At 43.3% G+C, this 21,261-nt stretch overlaps 1 protein-coding gene across 2 annotated transcripts in view; it reads right to left on the bottom strand.

Annotated features, from left to right (window-relative positions):
* Positions 1-5,850: 5,850 nt before the first annotated feature.
* The window catches only part of AMOT (angiomotin), a 57,152-nt gene continuing 41,741 nt past the window's right edge, over positions 5,851-21,261 (bottom strand). For both annotated transcript variants that reach the window (XM_056491133.1, XM_056491132.1), the window contains exons 8-13: positions 13,717-13,866; positions 12,084-12,274; positions 10,124-10,246; positions 9,263-9,495; positions 8,283-8,507; positions 5,851-7,283 (exon numbers count right to left, since the gene is read on the bottom strand). In XM_056491133.1, the coding sequence (XP_056347108.1) occupies positions 7,183-7,283; positions 8,283-8,507; positions 9,263-9,495; positions 10,124-10,246; positions 12,084-12,274; positions 13,717-13,866 (1,023 nt within the window). In that variant the 3' untranslated portion in view covers positions 5,851-7,182. The remainder of the gene's footprint in view (positions 7,284-8,282; positions 8,508-9,262; positions 9,496-10,123; positions 10,247-12,083; positions 12,275-13,716; positions 13,867-21,261) is intronic.

Raw genomic sequence — 21,261 nt, 5'->3', positions numbered from 1 at the left:
TAAATTTGGGATAGTGGAAAGTGTCCCTCCCTATCCATGGCAGGGGGGTTTGGAATGAGATACCTTCTAACTCAAACCATTTTGTGATTTTATGATTTGAGGACCAGTGGAGGTTTCTGGTTCTCCTTCCAAGGGTTTAATCTGGCAGTGAAAGATTTCCCATCAGAAATTGTTTAGAGAGTGCAGGATTAGGGTTTGCCCAGATTTTGGGGTTTCAAGTGCTGAAGAGTTCCAGGAATGTCACTCCTTAGCTGCAGGGACAGCAAATCCTGCCCCACCACACATCCCATCTCTGAGCCAGGCAATCCCCACATGGGATGGCTGAGAGGGCACCAGAGGCTTAGAAAAAAGGGAAAAAGAGAAGGATTGGGAATTGCTTAATTAGAAACAGTTTTCTCCTTTAATGTTCTGCAATCACTTTGAGGTCAGGAGAATTATTAGTAATATTAATAGCTGTATTTCCAGAGAACTAAAGTTAATAGGACCCTAATTGGGCTGTACTGTCCAGCACTAATTGCTGAGCTCCAGCAGGAAGCTCATTAAGTCTTCCAGCCCTTCTCCCTTGGCAAATCTTATTTTTTCTAAGTCCACATCCCAGATAATGTGGCTGCAGAGGGTTGAAGTGTTGGGATGAGCACACCAGACCAAGGGGGCTGAGCCTCTCAAGGACTCTGCCCCTGTCCTCAATGTTTTGACATCTCAGGCCTCTTGTCTTTGTGTCCCCAGGTGGGCAAGGGAAGGTGTTTGCTGCTGGAGGTGGCTCCCAAGTGCAGATGTTTGGGCTCTGAGCAGGCTGGGATCTCATTCCACCCCATCCATGGCAGGGACACCTTCCACTATTCCAGGTTGCTCCTGCCTGAGCTGTGGTGCTCTGGTGTGACCATCAAAGGAAAAACAAACAAAATACACTCAAAATATCGAAATAAAGAGCTGAAAAGCTGCAGAAAGGAGGAATTCTTTCTTATTTTTTCATTCTGAAATGCAGCAACAGCAAACAGAAGGGTAGAGACATAATGAAGTTCCAAACCTGCCCATTTATGTTTGAAAAAAATGACTATGGAGGAAAAGAAAATTTCATCAGGTACAATTAGGTTCTCAAAATTACCACTTTTTATAAATTGCATGTATTTATGTGCGTGTATATATATATATATGTATATATATACACCTCCACAATACAAAGTGAAGATGATCTCATGCTGATGTCACTATATATAAATAGCATTGTAAAAGCACCTTTACAGGGTCAGTCAATTTTGCTGCCATTTTATATTATTCTTCCTTACAGAATTCAGAGAAATGCTCCAAAATATATAAAATGCTCCAATTTTACCTTGGGGAGCAGGAAGGGGAGGCACAGAGCTGTCACTGGGAAAGGTCCTGTGCCATTATGGAATTTTGCTTTTCTCTGGAGGTGTTTAACAGCATTAGCAGGCAAGAGTTTACAATAAATAGAATAATGCAGCCCTTGGGACTGTGCTGTACTCACTGTGCTTTGTTTTAGTTTCTAATTCCCTCCTCCCACCCATGGGGCTGGCATGGAATCAACCACTGCCTCCACTTAGTGAGGATTTGGAGCAAAGGAGCTTTTCCACCTAAAGGCTGGAGCCAACTGAGAGGGGGAAAAAAAAACTCCAACCAACCAAACCTTTTCATTTGTATTCCCTTTTAAGGGCCAGCTCTTGGCAGGCTGAGATGATGGGATTGAAGGAGGAGCCTTTCCCAGGCAGGTGCTCAGCAGATGCAGCAGCAGAACAGGGATGGCCTCTGGGCCATGTTTATGTCCAAGTGGGCTGGTCAGGAGGAAAGGGGAGGCCACATGGAATCCCAGTGAAATCCCAAACCCTCCCTGGATGCTCCCCACAGAGCAGGGGTTGGATCTTTGCTGCCCACACAGGTTTGTGAAATGCCCAAGCACTCCTCTCACACCCCCGTGCAGATGGGCCACACTTGTGTTATTAAATAAAGCAGCTTCTGGAGCTGGGGGGTTTTGTCTGGCCAGCTTTTTGTTTTTTGGGTGTTTTTTTTTTTGTTTGTTTGGGTTTTTTTTTTGTCTTCTTGTTTCTGCTCTGGCACACCAGAGAGATTTACAGAAACATCAAAAGGCCTGAGAGTGGAGGGGATGGATGTGCTGAGCTGACCACTGGCCCCTGGATTTGTCAGGCTGGTATTTATTACAGCAGGGGAGGCGACAGCTATGTTAAGATCAAACTCAAAAGTCAACAGTGAAATTGCATCAAGGCTGGCCACCTTCAAGCAGCTTCCCAGTAATCCCTGCTCCTTCCCTCTGACAGCACCAGGAGAGGGGAGAGATAAATTAGGAGGCAACAAAATGCATCAAGAATACAGGAACAAAAAGCACAGGGGCTAGTGAAGGCTGTGATGTGGAAAATACTCCCAGGGCTGAAGGCTGCTCCTGTGCTGATGCCCTCAGATGTCTGGAAAAGGGTCCAGGCATCAAAGGAGAGGTGGCTGTCACCACAGCAGCTCAAAGTGCTGCTAATCTGGCTGTTAGAAGGTGAGAGCTCCGGGCAGCTGCAGGGCTGGCCAGAGGGGAAAATAAACCGGGATGCTTAGGGGAAGACACTGGAATGACAATCACTTTGTCCTCTGAAATCTCCCATCAGGAGTTGAAAACTTCAAGACAGAGGCCAAGCAGTAGTGAGGACTAGGGAAGGTGAAGATTGGTTTTGTTTTGTATTCCAGAAGCTTTTCATACTAAACAAATTTGCTGCAAAATGAGCCAGTCAGTGCAAAAAAGCTGAAAACACAGGGTCCATTCTTTAAAAATACAGGGATACACATTTACAAGACTTCTTAGTGCATATTTACACTGACTATTTTGTTTTCTTTCTAGACTTAAAGCTGCCATAAACCTTCAAAGACTTAAGGACTGTTTCAACAGCTGAATTACAAAACAGCCCAGTCACAAATTACAAAATAAACTTGGATGGTTTAAATAAAGGGGAAAAAATAAACCACGTGATTCACTTCAGTACAGATTTATATAGGAAAGATCATTCTCTTGACACGCTGTCTGTGGCTGTGAAATGGCAAACTTCAGTATTTTAATTCATGCTTTGATATTTTGGGTTCTGAAGTGAAGCAGCTGATTGGGCCCCTGTCAGACCACAACCCTGCTGGGAGGGAAACTGCTCGAAGCCATCTGCCCCCCAAAAACTCTACCAGATGATGGTGGTGGAAACCAGAGTCTAAAACCAACTTAGAAGATCTTTTTGAAAAGAAATGTATTTTCTTCATAAATACAGTACAATTACATTTTACAATGTCTTTTTACTTCCTAGACATAAAACCACTAACTTTTACAAAAGAGTTCCTATACAAATACATGAAAAGAGAGACCCCCCCCCCATCACTCTCCACAGCCCCTGGCATGGAGCAAACTCACAGGCAGCAGGGTGAATCCCAGGATAACCTGTGCCAGACCCAGGGAGCTCCCTTATCCCAGGGTTTTCCTGCCCTGAGCACTCTGGGTTTGTCTGTGTGAAGAGCCATGGTCCAGCTGGAGCCACTCAAAAGGAAAAAAACAAGAGCATCACTTTTTTTTTTTTTTTTTTTTTAGTTTAAGCTGCTCCTGGAGCAGGAGATGTCCTTGGAAATGGGTCTGGCCTAAAACTCTGTGAGTCTCCCCAGCACAGGCAGCTTCAAAAATCACAATAAAGGTGATGCTCAGGAGTCACCCCAGCTCAGGCAGCCCCAAAAATCACAACAAAGGTGATGCTCAGCTCTCAGCACAGACCATACAGGCAGAACTTCAGCTCCACCACACAAGGTGACCTCATGTTCCCCTGCAGGCTCCTGAGGAGCAACTCACACATGGCCTGGAGTCCTCAGACTGCTCTAAACCCCCAGGAGCTGCCAGGTAGGAGCTGTTTAATTTAATAACAAAAGTCTCTGGGTCTCAGGCAGTTCCCCAAGCAGTTAAACCACAAAGGAACTGCCCAAGGGAAGGACTTGGGAGTTTGGCCATTCTGTAAGCAGTGAAAGGAAAGAGGAAAAATAACTACACTTCATTTTCTTGTTTTGCTCTACAAAGAAGAATATGTGGCTTTCTTTATAAAAGCTACAATTCTGCTTCTAATAGCCGAGTTTAAGAAAAACTCTTCGTCTAAAATTTTGGTTTGCAAAGGTCGTTGCAATCATTGTTAAAAACCACTTTCTACTAGAAATAAGCTCTACAGAAGGCAAAGGGACTAGGTGTGCAGTTTGTCTCCTTAAAGCAGTTTCTGTTTTAAAAACAAAATAAAAATCTGTACAGAGACTGAAGACTGTGGTACACATCTTCCTCAAAGCAAGCAGCTCGTTTACATTCACAGCAGGATGGCTCTGAGGAAGCTCCAGGGGAAGAATACATTCCTGATGGCTCCCAGTTGTCAGCACAGGAAAATGACCTCCAACTTCCACAGCAAAGTTTTGGGGTTTTTGCTTTTTTGGAAGAAATTGAAATTACAAAATAGGGCAAAGAGCCTGACCTAAGCATGTAAAACTGCACCATCTTCCAAAATTACTTCAATGGGCAAGGAACTGCCAAGGCTCCTGCAATCCTGATGGTTCAGGCTGTCAGACACAGCCTGGCTTCCATTTCTGGAGGAGATAGTTGCTGTATTTTATTCACAGAAAGCTTTTATGTCCTTTTTGATTTGTAAAAATAAAATGCAGTAGCATTCCACTTGCAAACAGTGAGCTGCAGGGAAGATAAATCAATTATTTTCACCTGAACAGCCAATACTGATTGGGGAAAAATCAGTTTCCTGAAAGAGGTTTTACCTGTAAAAGATCCAAATTTTCCCAGACATTTTAGAATTAATGTGAATCAAGTGAGTTGTAACTGTTTATTTAGAGCCCTACAGTCATAAAACTTCTTTCCAGATGGTGAGAAGTATTTGTAAAGATGGAATATAACTATTCCTGACTCTAAGGGAAGAGAAAAGCATTCAAACATTTCTTCCCCCTCTCACACAGACACTCAATGGCATTTGATTTCCCTTGTTGTTCATTTTAAGCCAAACCCACAAAATATAATATAGATATTTATGCTGAAATGGCAGAAAGTTGGACACCTTGAGCTAATGAGAAAAGCTGCATTTTCAACAACTGTGGAGGAGGAAGAGAAATCAAATCATCCAGGGTGGGCATTACTTCATAAACTGTAAAGCCAAGAGAAATAAAAGCAAGATATTCTCAGGGATGAGAATGAAGTGGCAGTGGACAGTGTGCCTAGAAAAGGGTGGGGAGTGGTTCAGAGGGAAGGGAGGTCTGGAACTGTTTGGAAAGACACTGTCCCATTGTCCCACTGTCCACTGTCCCACTGTCCCCCAGGCACAGCCCTGCAGTGCAGCTCTGCAGTGCCTGGAGCTGCCTTTGGAGGGCTTTGTGCCTGGCCAGTGCATCTCCCACCCCACCCTTTGCCACCTCTGCAGCCCTGGGAATTTGGCCTGAAGATCCCTGACCAGCAGCAAATCTGCTAGAAACGGTGGGAAGTGTGTTCCTTGGATTTTAAGTGATGATCATCAAAGGAAATCTCAGGGCTGACCTTTAGGCACCTCCTGTCCCTCCCACTGTGGAGCTCCTGTGATCCCTGTTGGGCTGGTAAGGCCATTTCATTTGAACACCACAGCAGTAGTGACAAACAGGAATTAAAGACATTCACTAATTCTGTGATAATTAACTGCTGGATTTCCTTATTTCTGGGGTGAAACAATCTGAAATGAAAATTTTGCTACTCTAATGCTGCACAGAAAGCTGAAAGTAGCCAGGTTCCCAGTGTGTGACCACTGGCTAATGAAATATTTTAATATTCAAGTACAAAAAAAGAGTTTTTAACAGAAATTAATATTGAAGTGTTTTAATAAAATGCAAAGACAGTAACAAAAAATACTCATGTACTTCTATTGGTCTTAATATCTCCTTATAGTTTCTGTAACCAAAGCACTGCTGCATCTGTGCTAGTTCCCAAAAATCTGGAAGTGAACCTCATGACTTAAATAAGTAACTTTCTTCTGTAATGCCTCTGGGACTTTCTCTAAGGTGCTCTCTCCACTCAGATGAAGTAAAGAAGTATTTTGAAAGGAGAGAATCTGCCATCTGAACCTTTGCTTCTCTTTAAAGCTCTACCTCTGAGGCTTTGCTATGTGAAAAAGAATCCAGTCTCTCCAGAAAGGAGGGACATACAAAGTTGAAGGGCATTTGAAATACAGAAAAGTCTGCTACAGAGAAAATTCTCCACAGATGCAGTAGAATAAAATGTTAAATCTGAAATACAACAGGGCTTCCCACTTGAGCTATGGTAAATTTGAAGTAGTTTCACTAAAGACAATGGAATTGCCGTGTCAGAAATCTGATCTAACAGATCAGGGCTGGGCCTGTAAATTCTCCTTATTAATTTATGTAAAACATGAATGCAATATATTATTTACTATCCACTGTACAAATTATTGAAAAAGTACTTAAGTACAAAAGTGTGGCAAATCTTGCAAAAGGAACTACAAATATGAAATGCGACATTAATCACCGGAGTCGTTTGTTTTAATAACAAAATAATTAAAAAAGAAATTTGGGAAGTTAAAAAAAACAAAGGTTACCACACTGAAAATGGAAATCTTTTCAGCCTATGAACATGAAATACCTATTCTGAGTTCTTACACTGAGAGGAAAGAGGAAGTGAAAGGGAAATGTCCCTTGATCACAGCTCAGGTTTATAAAAGCTTCCCAGAACATCTGTATCCTAAAACCATTAAATGATGCTCACAAGTCCCTGGCTCTGATCACTTTAAGGCCATCAAACTCACCTTACTACATTCAAGCTAGACATGTAACCAGCACCTGTGAGAGCAGGTACTTCTGCTTAAGAGACTTTAAAAACACTGAAATGAAATACCAGATGTAGTGCACCTAAAGTCTAGGTTGTTTTTCTCCAGATGTTACCAGATCCAGTATTTAAAAAATAAAGGGGGAAACTTTCAAAGAACAAGTGTTACGGGTTTTTTATAATTTAGAACAAATTATAAATTAACCTGTCCAAACTTCTGAGACATAATATACAAGAGCAAACAGCTGAGTGTTCTTTTATTACTCAGGTACTACATTTTTCTTTTCCCAATAAAAATGTCTTTTAAAAATTTCTTGCTACTGTTATCCCAGCTCAGATCCTGGCACAGCCTTTCAGATGAGGTATTCTACCATCTCTCCATCTGGGAGGTCCTGCCCCACAGTCTGAACAGGGGCTTTTCTTTCAAGAGTGCTGGAGTGGAAGAGTGGCCCATCTATGTGATGAGGAAAAACAAGAGACAGACAATTAAAGGTGAAACTTCAACAAGGTTAGAAATATGACATTAACATTTTAAGTCATCCTGTAGCATTGGCCAAAGACAACTAATAGGTTATTTAGCTTTAAAAAATCCAATTCCCACATATGCAGCCAGACAAATAAAGCCATTTTATCAAATTCCCTTTGGGTACCACCCACTGATACACAAATCCACATAAAACTGGAGTGGCTGCATTTAAACCAATGCAGTCAGGGTAGATTTTCACCACCAGACTGTTCTCCCTCGATACCCATTAAACAGCACAGCATGAGCAGGAGGTAGAGCCCAGCCAAACACTCTCTGCTATAAAGAACAGCAGCATTGTAATGTGTCTGTAAGGAGAAGAGGCAAGGTTGTGTAATCTGCATTGATTTGGCAGAGTGGGCTGGAAAATGAGCAGCTCTTGCCAGCTGGGAGCTCTGTGGGAAGCAAATTCAGCTCCTGGGACAGTCACTGTCAACTGCATCTCCAAGGCTGAAGCTGGTCCTGTGACTGGGATGGTACCAAGACAGCTTTGTTGTGATAGTTCCCTCTCCTTCTTCTCCCTCCCCCTCTCAGAGTCCACCTGGCTTTGGATGCCCACTCAGTGCAATGGCCAGTTTGAACAGCCCATTTTCATGTGTTTAAACCCTACATCCTACTCACAACTTACTTCAGAGTAGGCACTGACTCAGAGACTGTCCAGGGATTTGCATCTCCCTGTTCTCAAGTCTCAAATCTTGCTGCACCTCCCTGCCCAGTGTGCCCACACTCATGCTGCCACTCTTCAGGGTTTTCTTAAATTCCTTCAGAGCATTTGAGACCACTCAAATACCATCACACTTGTCCCTGAAATCAACTTGCACACAAAAACTAACCCCAGTTTGCCTGGAGGGAGAAAGGGAGGTCAGGGCTGCCCCACAGGTGGTGAGTGGGTGGCAGGGTCCCCCCAGGACTGGAGCTGAGCTCTGTTACCTGTTTTCTCTGCACTGTAGGTCAGGTTGGTGCTGGGGAGTCGTGCTGGGGTGGGAGCTGCAGGGGAAGGAGCAGCTTTGCCCTGCTCACTGCCCCTGTCTGTCTGGGTGCTGCAGTCTCTGCTGCCTGTCTTGGAGTGGGCTGACAGCAAGGGTGTGGAGGGGAGCACAGGAGAGGGGGTGGAGGGGATGGATTCTGAACGATATTCTGTTCCCAGCAGAACACCTGTGTGGGGAAAGGCAAGGAAATGTCACAGTCACAGAAAACTAACTCTATCAGCCCTGCACCACTCTGCACTGATTGCTCCAGGACCTGGAAAGTGCTCCCAGCCTCAAGAGGCAGCACAGGTTTGCCTTTCCACAGCACCTTCCACCCCTGGGTGCTGAAGGAATAGCAGTGTCCTCATGCTGCTGCTTGTAGGTGGGCACTAACCTGCACACTCTGAAATCACCTGCAGCAGGTCCTCATTTACATTTCAGAGGTTTTTACTCTCAGTTTTGGGCCTGTCTTCTCCCAGGGAAAAAAAAAAATCATCTGGGATTTGCTTTGTTACAACTCCATTTCTCAGAACACTGCTGTTGAGCCATTCCAGACAGGAGTCATGTTGGTGCAGGCCAAACACTACAGGACAGAAATCCTGATTAAAATCTCTGCTCCAATTCAAGGAGACTTTACACCTTGAGCCAGCTGTAACACCCAGCTGAAAGCAAGTGCTTGGGAAGCCTGAAAACTGTATCCCAGACATCCCTAAAATCAGGTGGCAACTTGGGAATAAAGGTTTACAAATTTAATGGCAGAGCCTGAGTATCAGAAATCACTATTTCCAAGAAGTGATTAAAATAAGCAGCTATTTCAAATGTGTCCCATCCTGCAGGCCAGGGCAGCTGCTCTACCTGTCCAACACATCCCTCTCTGCTGCTCCTGCCTCCCCTCCAAGCAGTGGCTCTGTATCAGAACTCCCACTGGTATTTGGAAATTACCCAGGCTGCCCTTCCAGCTCTTGTCCTCCCTCTTCTCCTCCAGGATGGGGGTGCTGCTCAGCGTTGAGGAGTGGGAGAGCAGGCCTGAGCCAGCGTTGGAGATGGACATGAGGGACTTGGCAGGTCTCATGGAGGAGAGCTGCTCAGTCTTGCCAGGCTCCTTGCGGGAGCGCTGCTGCAGCACTTTGATCATGGCGTCCTTCTCGATGATCTGGGCGTGCAGGGTCTTAATCCTTGAGGGGAGGGAGAAAGGACAGGCTAAGTGTCTCCCATCTCACTGCACTGAGGCCTCAGTGTCCCCTAGTGTGACTAGGGCTCCCTCAGGCACTTGGAGAGGTGGAGGGAGGATGCCAGGAGATTGTCCTGGGCACTGACTGTTCTCTGACCCATGGAGCAGATCATGTCTGATACACCCACCCACCTCTGGCTACTGGAAACTGCTCTCAACAGCCATGGAAGGAGCTCTGAGACAAACCTGAGAGTTATGGGCAGGACATGAGATCAACAGAAAGAATTCATTCACTGTGGGGAGTCTGCATTGGGCCTAACCCCAGGGTAAACAGCTCTGTGAGCTTGTAAAGGGGTGGCTGGAGCCTGGGGTCTAATCAAGATGCCCTGAAGAGAGAAGAGGAACAAGCTAGATGCAAAAAACCTAAGACAAGACTTTTTTGCATTAGCCCTCAGTATCAAGACAGGTTTTGGATTGCTGTTTACACTTCCTTGGCCAAATGAGTGTCTGGCACTTGACACTGACTGCTGCTGGTGAAGACACAAGAATTTCTGGTTCTGAGGCGTCTACCCAGGCAGTTAATTTCAAATCCCTGTCCCAAAGAAGGCAGGTAGGACCCAAGTGCACTCTACCTTCCCTCCATGTCGAGACATCTCCTGTTGGCCAGCAGGATCTCCTCCTCCTCCTTCTGGATGCGAGCCTCCAGTGAGGTGTCATAGCTGGGGTTGGGTGAGTGGCTGATCACCGTGGTGTCCCTAGGAACAAGCAGGACAGCACATGAAGGACCTGCTCAGTTTGGCTGCTTCCCCCCAGCAGCACAAAAGTACCACTCAAAAGGAACAAACAAGAGCATCCAGGTTTTTTTTTGAGTTTAAGCTGGCTCAGCGTCTTCCAAAAAATCCAACTCCTAACTTCTTTTGTGTCCTAGTGAAGAAGGATTACAAGAACATGCAGTTCATTACAACAACCTCTGTCCATCTCAGGCCAGTGCCTCACCTAAACTCAGTCACTACTCTAAGCTGATCAAGGAGCCAAATCCAAGGACACAAGCACGGGAAAGTAACTTTTCTTCAACTTCAGATAAAAAGCTTTTTCCCTTCCCCTTCCAACACTATCACACAGGGGATGTGAATATCAAAGGGAATGAGGCATGGAAGTTTCTTAAGTGAACCTAAGCAGCTTGGTTCAAAAAATATGGAATAAGATGAAAAGAGTTTCAGACTGATTCTATGTAACTGTGATAGTTGGTCAGTCCACTAACCAAATAATGAGTATTTCATTCTACTTGTGAATGTGGAAGGGCATGAGAAGATCATTCAACAAAGAAACCCAACCTGACCCAGTTCCTGCCTGGGCTCTAAAGCATACTTCCTGCAGCCTCAGCTTCCCACAGGATACCACTTTCCACTGTTAAAGGAAAAAAAAAGAAATCTGGACAGTGCAGATGAGGCTGCCACTGGAATTAGTGGAATCTAGATGGAAATGGAAAAGCAGAGGCTCTTTCCTGACTGGACAGCATTCTTGTCCATTTAATGAAACCTGAGCAGCCTCAACACATCCCCTCCCACCCCACGATAAACAATAGACCAGGCACCAACTTATCAGCCCACACTGAAAATATAACATGGCCTCTAAGCACAAGCAGCAGCAGGAGCCTTTAGGGAATCTCTGGGGAGGTGGAAAACAGTGCACAAGAGGCATCAATACCCTAAAATAACAGCTTCCTTCTGGAGCAAGATAAGATAAGTCTTAAAACACTAACACAGCAGATCTGCAGCTTCACCCCTGTAATTCCAGTGTGATCTTACAAGCTGGGAAGCCAGTTGTGATAACATCCCTATCTGGATTTGGCTCATGAAACAATCTACAATAAAATCTGCTGTCCAGAACCATAAACTAGTGAGCAATGAAATTCCATGTAAGCAAGGCCTAATGCTAAGGAGTTGCACTCCAGTAACAGCTCTTGTTTACCAACCAGCTGAGGCACTCAGGCCCATTTACAGCCATAAGAAGTGTTTCTGTACAGTTGTCTTGGAATGGGAGCTCGTTACCAAATTTCAGACACCCTTCCCACCCCCACAAGCAGTGCTTTCCACACACAGCAGAATGTTTTGAGCAGAATTTCCTAGTAGATGCTTCTGGTTAGTAACCAGACAATACCACAAAGTAATTTGCAAAAACATTCTGGAGAACAAGGAAGCCATTCAGGGTGAATGATGTGAATCACCAAGCTCACCCCATCTCACATGACTTCAGCAAGGACTGATTCCTGTTTTAAAAATAAAAAAAAAACCCAAGCCTCTTCTCCTTTGGATCAACAGCTTCTAGGAATGGCTCAGAACAATTCTAGTCTGGAAAATGGATCCTGCATGTGGAGGAATCTTCCCCTGGAAAAACGTTTCTAATTGCTGGCAATTGCACAGCTCCCAGGAAGAGCAGCCAAGCTCCACTTGCTTGCAGAGCTCTGAGGAGCTGTTCAGACCACAGGGTGAGCAATCACAGGAAGATGGCATGACAACATTCCTGGGTGGGAAATATGACATTCAACTGGAAAAAGAAAATAATCCCAGTACTGTGAAAAGTCCCATTTACCTCTGAGCAGCCACGGTGGCAGCTGCATCCAAAGCAAACTGTCTCATCACACTTTCCTCCAGGTATTTCTGCTCCCACTTGGTCATGTCAGCTTCCAGAGCAAGGATCCTCTCCTCCTTCTCACGCAGGAGCTCCATGAGAGCTGTGGCATTGTACTCAGACACATTGGCAGCCTGAGATGTGCCCTGGCGCTGATTCCCAGCAGGAAAAAAACAAACCAAGCAAAAACAGAAGTCTCAGGATGCAGCTGTAAAGCTCAGGGCTGGCTGCTTTGCTTTTTGCACTGGTTTGACACAAGAACCACCCCCAGAGGGAAATGCAGTGGCTTTATGCTGTGTTGGGCAGGCTAACAAGAAAATATCTGAGATGGAAAATACTCCTCCCAAGGCCTTTTTTTTCCATGTGCAAAGCCCCAAATACACATCCCAGAGCTGGACTGTGCTATACAGGTGTGATGTGCACATCATAATCCCTTCCATAATGCCTGATGTGACACAGACTGACTCCCAAGTGTTCAGCAAGGCACTGACTAGTATCATCCCTTCAAAAAAATGCATCCAAAATACTTTTAAAGCATTTGATTACTAAATTAATATGATCAGTGTACAGATGGGGACTGAAATACTGCAGTTCTAAAGTAAGATTTGGAAGGCAGGCAGTGTTCCCTTTCAAAGTAAGGAAGTGTGGAGATTTGCTCAGGTAATAGCTCAGTGACTAAAAATTGCAGTTTTATATGGAAGTCTCATGTGGGATTAGCAAGACATTTGACTTAAAAATTATTTAAAGGAATAGAAATTGGGCAGACTAACTGTTTGTGCTGAGCTCAGAATTTTTAACCATGACAGGAAAACAATTATTGTGTTGACTCAGGCTCAATGTAAAAAGTTGTGGGATTTAGAGTACCTTATTTTCCAAAAGTATAACAGAAAAGTTTATCAAATTACTGTAACTCCTACTAAAACCAGTGCAAAACCCCAAGATATAAATATCTATTCTTATGCAGAGATGGAAGTTAAGGGATAAAAGAAATCTGAAACAAAATGTGATTTAGAACACAGGCCTGCATCCTATTTCCAGTAAAACTCAGACACCTGACAGTTCATCTGTATTTAACATAGGCTGAAATAAATGCAATTCTTACCACACCTGCACAATCTACTTCTCATTCATTCTTTTCACTGAAAAAGACTCATAATAATATTGCAATACAATCTATGTGAAAGTCCCATCTATTTCCATCAACTGCATTTACAGAATTGGCTTTGCTAGTTTAGTCTTGTGTCCTTTTTTTAAATTCAAAAGGTTTTTGAAATGTCTTTTCAGGCCAGTTGTTAATGAGTTTTATATAAAATCCCAAACTGTGAAAAAAATAATTTGAAATAATATAACCATGGTATTTAAAGGTAAAGCAGCTTGTAGCTATGAGCTATTTGTGCATCTTGTCACAGGATGGATCCCCTATTGCTCCTTATCTAAATTCGCTGGTCAAAACAGAATTAAATCAGGTAGAAGCAATATAGCAGCCAGGAAATAAATTAATGTAACTAGTGAAAAAGCAGTTTTTTAACAAGACAAGATTAAAATGCTCTGCCTTTCTGTTCAGTGTGGGGCAGGGCAGGGCAGGGCAGGGTACCTGCTGCATGCGCAGAGACTCCAGCTCCCTCTCCAGCCGCGTGCGCAGCCGGTGCTCCAGCTGCTCCCTCTTCTCACACGCTGCCTGCAGCTGAACCAGGGCCTGCTGCATCTTCTCCACCTTCTCCACATAGACCTGCTTCTTCTTCAGCTGGAGCCAAGAGAGAAAAGGCAGCACAAACAATGAGAATGAGCGAGTGAACTTTGGGCTTTGCTACTAGCCAGGAAGAAGAATGTCCGGGTGATTTCCAGCACCTGAAGGGAGCCCACAGGAAAGATGGAGAGAGATTTTACAAGAGTCTGGAGAGACAGGACAAGGGGGAATGGATTCCCACTGCCAGAGGGCAGGGATGGATGGGATATTGGGAAAGAATTCCTCCCTGTGAGGGTGGGAAGGCCCTGGCACATGCTGCCCCTGGATCCCTGGAAGTGTCCAAGGCCAGGCTGGACAAGGCTTGGACACCCTGGGATAGTGAAAAGTGTCCCTGTGGCAGAGGGTTGGAATTGGATGATCTTTAAGGTCCCTTCTAGCCCAAACTACTCCATGATTCCTAACTGCTGTGCTCTGGACTGGACACTCAGGATTTTACAGCTCTGTCCCAGTTCTGCTTTCCTGCTGGGTGTATTTGTTCTTTTTGTCCTCAGTGACCCCATGGTAACTATGGGGAAACAGAGGACATTATCTGTGGCAAATGTCTGAGAGCAGCAATGGACTAGAAAAGGGCACCAGGGACTGAAACAGTGTTTGAGTGACTTGACACACGTTTCCAAGGTAACTGCAGCAGTGTTTAGAGCTGGTCCCCAAGTTGGGAACACTCTCAGTGCAATATTGAAAATTGCTGGCAGCATTTTTACAAAATTAAGCAGAAACTGAATCAAAATTTGTAGCATCCTCTTGCAGTCTGATCACAATAAAATAATAGGATCAAAGCACACTCAGGTTCTCCCCATGCCAGGTTTATCCCAGCAGTCTGGACATTGGTCTTGGCCTGAGAGGTCCTGCTCTGTTCCTGCCACTGCCCTTCCATCCTCCTCCACTGTTCAACCAAGCTGCCACCCTACCTAACTAGAAGCAACAAAAAGAACCCCCAAGTAACTGTCTTAGCAAGGTTAATCCACAGTTCTGGCAGAATAAAAACAAACTAAAATATAACTTTAATATAAAAGAACATATCCAAGGCCCGGCTCTATTAAAATATAGAGAATACTGCACACCTGTGGGCATTATTTTCTGTTTAGGAAAAGACTAACAATTGCAACTAGCTGGCCCTGTGCAGCAAATCTGGGGCACTGCTTTTGTTGCTCTGATTGTCATAAACCCTGAAATACAAAAATAGCAGGAAGAAAGCAACTTTTCCCAACAGCCAGAGCCAAAGTTCTAGAGAAGCACCACAATGCAAAACACAGACTCCCTTTTGTGAGTTCAAAGAGCTGCTCTACAGCTCCATGGAAGAGAAGTCCACTGAGGGATATTAAAGACAAAAGACACCACTTTTGGCTCAGGAAGTCCTTCTTGGAAGCAGAAAGGATTCTGTGAAAGTATCAGGGCTTGCTGGCCCCATTCTGACAGTGTTCCCTAGGAATCTGCTCTCAGATTCAGCAGGCACAGGATACTTTGATCTGAACAACACAAGCTGTTCTTACATCACATCTTTGTTCCAAAAAGGTCTTATCATGTGTTTCTTTAAATATTTTCCCTTTTCTCACTCCTGTTCCTTCAGGCAATGTGAAGAGCAGAGACAGAAAAATCTTCCAACACCATTAATCCCAGACAGAGTATCCTTTTCTTCTCTCCATAAAGTCAGCAGGCATCTAATCTCACAGCAGGGATGATGCTGCCTTAGAGGATTTTCCCCAAACAAGAATTTTATAATAAAAGTTACAATAAATAGTGAGCAATCCAGCCAAAGGACTTCCTACCAGTGCATGTACAGTAGAAAGGTATTTTTATTCTTTGATTGCTCAAGATTTCAAGCTTGTTTGGAATGGGAGGGATGAGAACATTTTAATGTAACTTAATAGTCTGCTGCTGCTCTGCAGAAAATCAATAAACATGTTATACTTAATGCATCTTTTTATTCCAGACCATAGTACTTGATAACACCAATTTAAGGTTTGTCAGTTGTCCACTCCACTAAGTGTGGATTAATGCACCAGTTTTAAACTTAGACTGACAGCAGCTCAAAGGAGTCAAAAGTGATAAATACAGGGTCAGCAGCAGAACCCAGAAATGGAGAGCACTCAGTATCTTGAGTTTTGACCTGGACAAGGGTGAGGATAAACTCACTAGCAGTAAAAAACATGCATTGAGCTGAAAAATAATCTCTTCAAAATCAGCTCTCCTCCCTCTCTCCTCTTTATAAAAGAAGCTAAGGATGAGGTGATGGACATTTGATCTCATTACCTACTACAAAGCATTTATATTTCTGATCAGTATTTTAAATAAAAAGGTAAAATCTTGCAAAAGCAGCCACAGACAATATTTTACAGTTTCACAAGTAACAAACCTGAGTATGCATATGTGTGGATTAACGTTCTGGCCTGCATTCAAAGAATACCAAGAGCCCAGCCAAAAAGCAGAATTAGGACACAGAAATTCCACTGAAACATTCACTTTGAACGTGCTCCCATCAGCCAAACCTGCAGGTGAAAAGTTGCAACACAAGCTGTTGCCCAAGCTCCCAGCACTGCCTGCACACGCCTGGCTCGGGCACCAGACCCAACCTACAGGCACAGCTTGTTCAGTGGCTTTGCAGAAAGACAACTTCTTTTTATTCCCTTCACAAGATGCACTTCATCTTCCAGCACCAGGAAGAATTAGGAATGTTGGAAGATTTAGGGCTGGTGTGTGTATTCTTTTTGACAGCTTGAAATCAAAATTAATTCATGAATTCCTCAAATAATTTTCAAGTTTTTGGAACCCGAGTGTTCAGGAAGCTTTAAAGGCATGGGATGTGCTCCAGACAACTCAACTTTCCTAATGTCTAATGTCAGAATCATCCTCTTTCTATGAGATAAACTCATTTCATGCACTTGCTGTCCTCAGTTAAGTTACTGCATATTCTGGCATTCTCATTCATTTTCAGCTCTACCACTCTGCTACTGCAAGTATTTGTGAGAATAATTCACCTTTCTGTAAACCAGGATTCTCCAGAAGTGGTAGAAGGGAAATCTAAATTTCTCCATTTTTGGTTTCCATCTCTCTGACTGGATCTGAACTCTCAATGTAAAGAGGATCAGGAATGATTCTTCCAAGCACAGAGGGATTTCATTACCAGAAATCAAGAGTAAAATCTTGTTTTCCTAAGACAGAAATTGGAAACAATTTCCTGAGTATTGCCAGGGTGCTGAAGACATAACTAAGATGGGAAGAAGGAAAAAAGGCAGCGTGCTGAGGCTTGTTCCTGGTCATTTGCCATGGATTCCCCACCCTCTCTCTCCCATCAAATAACCAAAACTGGCTGCTCAGTGCCAAGGGCCACAGCAACATCTACCAGGGCAGGGATGGCATCAAAGGACACAGGAATTCTCTCCTCTGCATCAGCCCTTGCAGTGAACACGTGCTCTAGATAAGAGCTCATTCCTGAAGCTTTACAAGGATGCAGTCACACCCTTTGGGATGTAATTTTAAATAAATTTGACAAGATAGTAATTTTCCTTTTGATGGTACAGCATTTAACTAAGAAGCAAGCTCATGTTCACATAATGTATTGTAACTGCTTTGCCTCCAAGGGTGCTCTGAAAATGCAGAGCATTTTGCTAATGAGAATATCTTTATTTTAACACCTATTTACGATGTAAGATCTCAAATAACCTCAGTGCATGTCTGGAAGCACAGCAGGATGACTCTATCCATTCCCAGCACTTCCTACAGCACAATTTTAATAATGTGCTTATCATCTTCAGGCCAATCCCTGACTGCTTTGGAAAGTGTCCTAAACAAGCATCAGAGGTCAGGCTATAATTTTATGAACAAAATTTTCTAACTAAACCAATGTAAACAGGAGCAGTCACTCTCCAGTTGCCATTTACTACAAAGTTTATGTAAATTCTGCAACTGGGCTGAGAACAAGAAAAATAAAGATGACCATGACTGGCCTGGGCTCTGCAGACATCCAGTGCACAAAGAGCAAAATAATGCAGGGAATATCCCAGCTTAATTTAATTTCCCCTTTCTCTTGGCAGGTACTTGCATGGTCTAAAATCAGTGAGACAAAGTTTCCTCTCAGAGACAGGGGATATTTGATTAATACTGCAATTGCCCAGCAGAAAGAGAATTAATAATATTCTCAAAGCCAAACAAATAATTTTCCTCATTTATTTAGGCTTTGACAAACAATGCAATGCCTTTCAGGGACCCCAGGTCCTTGCAGAAGGCAGGCTCTGAGGAGGGCACAGAGGTTTCAAGGAAAGGGGGCAGAGACACACAGGAATGAAGAATATTCAGTCAAGTCACAAGGCACAAAGGAGGCTGGAACATCCTCCAACTGGAGCTGCCTGTGCAGGACAAACACAGCCCTGGACACAGCAGGTGAGGGGGAAGGATCTTCTTTTTGCAGAGATTCATTGCTTCCAGATGTGTTACTCAGCAAAGATTTTATTTTTTTTTTCCTGGGGAAGAAGAGAAGACTTCCTGCAATGATTCAGAATTCCTCTGGGCATTTTGTCAAACCCAGCCATTACCCTCTTCATCTTGGACAGCTCCTATTTCAGCAAATTGGTAACACTCATCAGCATCTGCTTGTCTCCCACCCACTATTTCTGATGTCTTCAAAGTCCTTTGTTTAATATATTCAGGGTGTTTTCATAACATTCTGGGTTTATCCTAAAGCTGAATCCATTCAGATGCAGCTGAAAATGTGTTTCCCCACAAGAATCTGCCTGCTATGGCAGAAATGTAGTTAAAAAAAAAAAAAAAAAAAAAAAAAAAAAAAGAACCAGCAAGCACGTTTAAATCACCTCACCCTCTTGCAGTTGGAATATATTCCTCTAGGATGCCTTTGAAGCCTCAGTTTGTTTGAATTCAGGCCCAACAAGGCGCCAGTGGCCTCAGCAAGAATTCCTGCTGAAACAATTTGGTAACACTATCCCCTTGCTAGGGAACTGTGTTTGTGGTATGGGAATGTCACAATGTCGTCGCCCCGTTTGTTTGGGTTAAAATAAAAGTTCTAACTCTCAAAGCCACCTCTGGAAAAATCACTAACAGGCAGAATATGTGAGACAGTGACATGGCAATAAAAAGGCAGTTCTGTCACAAGAATACAGCTCATTATTGAGAACCAGCCACAGGGAAATCAGGGAGGTTTCTTTCCTCTGCACCCAATCCATCCAGGAGTGACAAGCCATCCAAAAAGTGTCCCTTTTAGAAGCAACTCCTTCCTGAAAGGAGTATTAGGTAGCTCTCAGAGTCTATGTAAAACAAAGCTGTGCAAACCAGTATTAGCTTTTTATAGACTCAGGGAAGTGACTGGAAAAAACTAGACCAGGCATCAAGCAGACAGCTCTCCTTTGGGTCTCCTTTCTACAAGCCAGAGCTCTGTTCTGAAAGTATCTAAGGCACAGCATAAAAAGTACAATAGATGTCATTGGGAAGTGTATTTTTGTATTTCCCCCCAGACAGAACCCTCAGTGTTACCAGAAACAGAGCATTTTTTCTCTCCACGCAAGCACAGTGAGGAATGAACACAGTATCTCAGCTGGTATCTGCTTCATGTGGAATTCTGATGAATTATGGATCTTAGAACTTCTAAGCAATTTTAGAAAAGATATTTCATTTAAACTTGTCCCCTCCCTTATTCCCCAGCTTCTACCCATTAGAGAGGTCATCTCTCTCTTCTTCCCACTGCAAGGTGTGTGTGTGTGAGGATGGCAAAGAGCAGATAATCTTATCTTCCTGGTGGTTGTCACTATTCTTCAAAGCTGTCTCCTTGAGGCACTCAGTAAAAAAGTGGTTTGTAAAGCAGTGGAGCAAAGGAGTACAAGCTACACTACTATAAAAAACCCACAAACCTTTCTTAAGTTGAAGTGTGGTCTTCCATGGTATAAATTAAATAGGGTAAGCAGAAATGACCAAATTTGAGGAAAAAAAAAATTAAAAGCAGTAGCACTTGTAGCCTCTGCACTCAGCAGTTGTGGTTAGATAAAGTATTTGGCAGCAAACTCCCTCCTGCAACATTCCAAGTCTGGTCAGGACTGGCAGCAAGTCAGCATTTACTCAGTGTCAGGTGGGTCAGGATGGTCCTTTTTGCAAAGCCAGCAGTTCTGGCCCTGGCCCAGAGCAAAGTCCAGTTTAACTGCTCCAGGCTCTCAAGGTGTATGTGAGCAGATGGGGTTAAATCCTGTGTGACCAGCCACAACCCTGCTGCCATCCCACTGAGACCCTCACACCAACCCATGATCCAAAATCAGGATTTTTCATTGCTTTAGCCCCAAATATTATTATCACTAACTGTTTCTGATTGGGATATACATTTTTAAACTAACACTTTTTACCTCAAATATGTTCAATTTATGTCAAATGTATTACATGTAATGAAAATAATGTGAAGTTTTGATTTCAGAAACCACAGACCAATACTTCACTAGAAACAATTTTAGCAAGCTGCTGATTTATGCAAAACTGTGGAACATTTACTAAAGGGAAGAACAAAAATAGAGAAGTGAAAATAAGGGTTAATAACTGTGTATCTTTATGGAGAGTAGAGAAGTAGTGAAGTTTAAATATTATATATAAAACATATACATACTTAGCAATTCTGTTCGTAGACACATTTAAGTTTGCTTTAAATATTTATGACCATTCACCCTATTCTGCACTTTGCAGAAATAAACCCCACACTATCAAAAACTTCAACGGCAGCTTGTTCTAAATTTGAAGAGCCATTTCACCCCTGCTAACAGGGGAAGCATTCTGTGCATGTCTACTTTTGCATCCACACTGTACTTCAGGATCTCCAAGATCATTCCTTTCTCCATCACATTTAGCATCTCTTTATCTCTCCTTTCACTTTAACTTGGATGCTAAGCTCCAGGATATATAAAAACCCTCAAAACTCCACAGGTGTAGACAAGTGTCTACATTTTACACATGGGTGGTTTTGTCTAGACTGGCAATTCAAGACAAGGGTTTTGAAAATAATCTAAACTCCAATTCCAATGCAACATTTAAATTCAGTTCCAGTCATATATGGCTTATAGCTCCCCCTAGAATGGAAATATTCTTTTTATAAAGGATCTGGTGCATACAAGGCAAGGTTACTTTGCTTAAGAGGAAGTCAAAATGGAATGGGTAAAAAGAAAAGTTGCAAATGTACATTACAGGAGGCAGCAACTGAAATATGCATCCCCCCTCAGGCCCTGAGCCAGAGTAGCTGCCAAATCTGAGCCTCAAAAACTCCACCCTCTTCTGCAAGACCAGTTTGGAAATTCCTGACACTTACAGGGACTAGTACCTCAGATTAACCTGGTCAGAATAAAGAAATAATCCACAAATTGTTCATATCTCTTGGCCACTGAATGCCACTAACTCAGAATGGTGTTCCCAGCT

This window comes from Oenanthe melanoleuca, chromosome 4A (genome assembly GCF_029582105.1).
Source record: "Oenanthe melanoleuca isolate GR-GAL-2019-014 chromosome 4A, OMel1.0, whole genome shotgun sequence".
Classification (NCBI taxonomy): Eukaryota; Metazoa; Chordata; class Aves; order Passeriformes; family Muscicapidae; genus Oenanthe; species Oenanthe melanoleuca.
The sequence above is the reverse complement of the archived record's forward strand: the minus strand, read 5'-3'. Positions and strand labels throughout refer to the sequence as shown.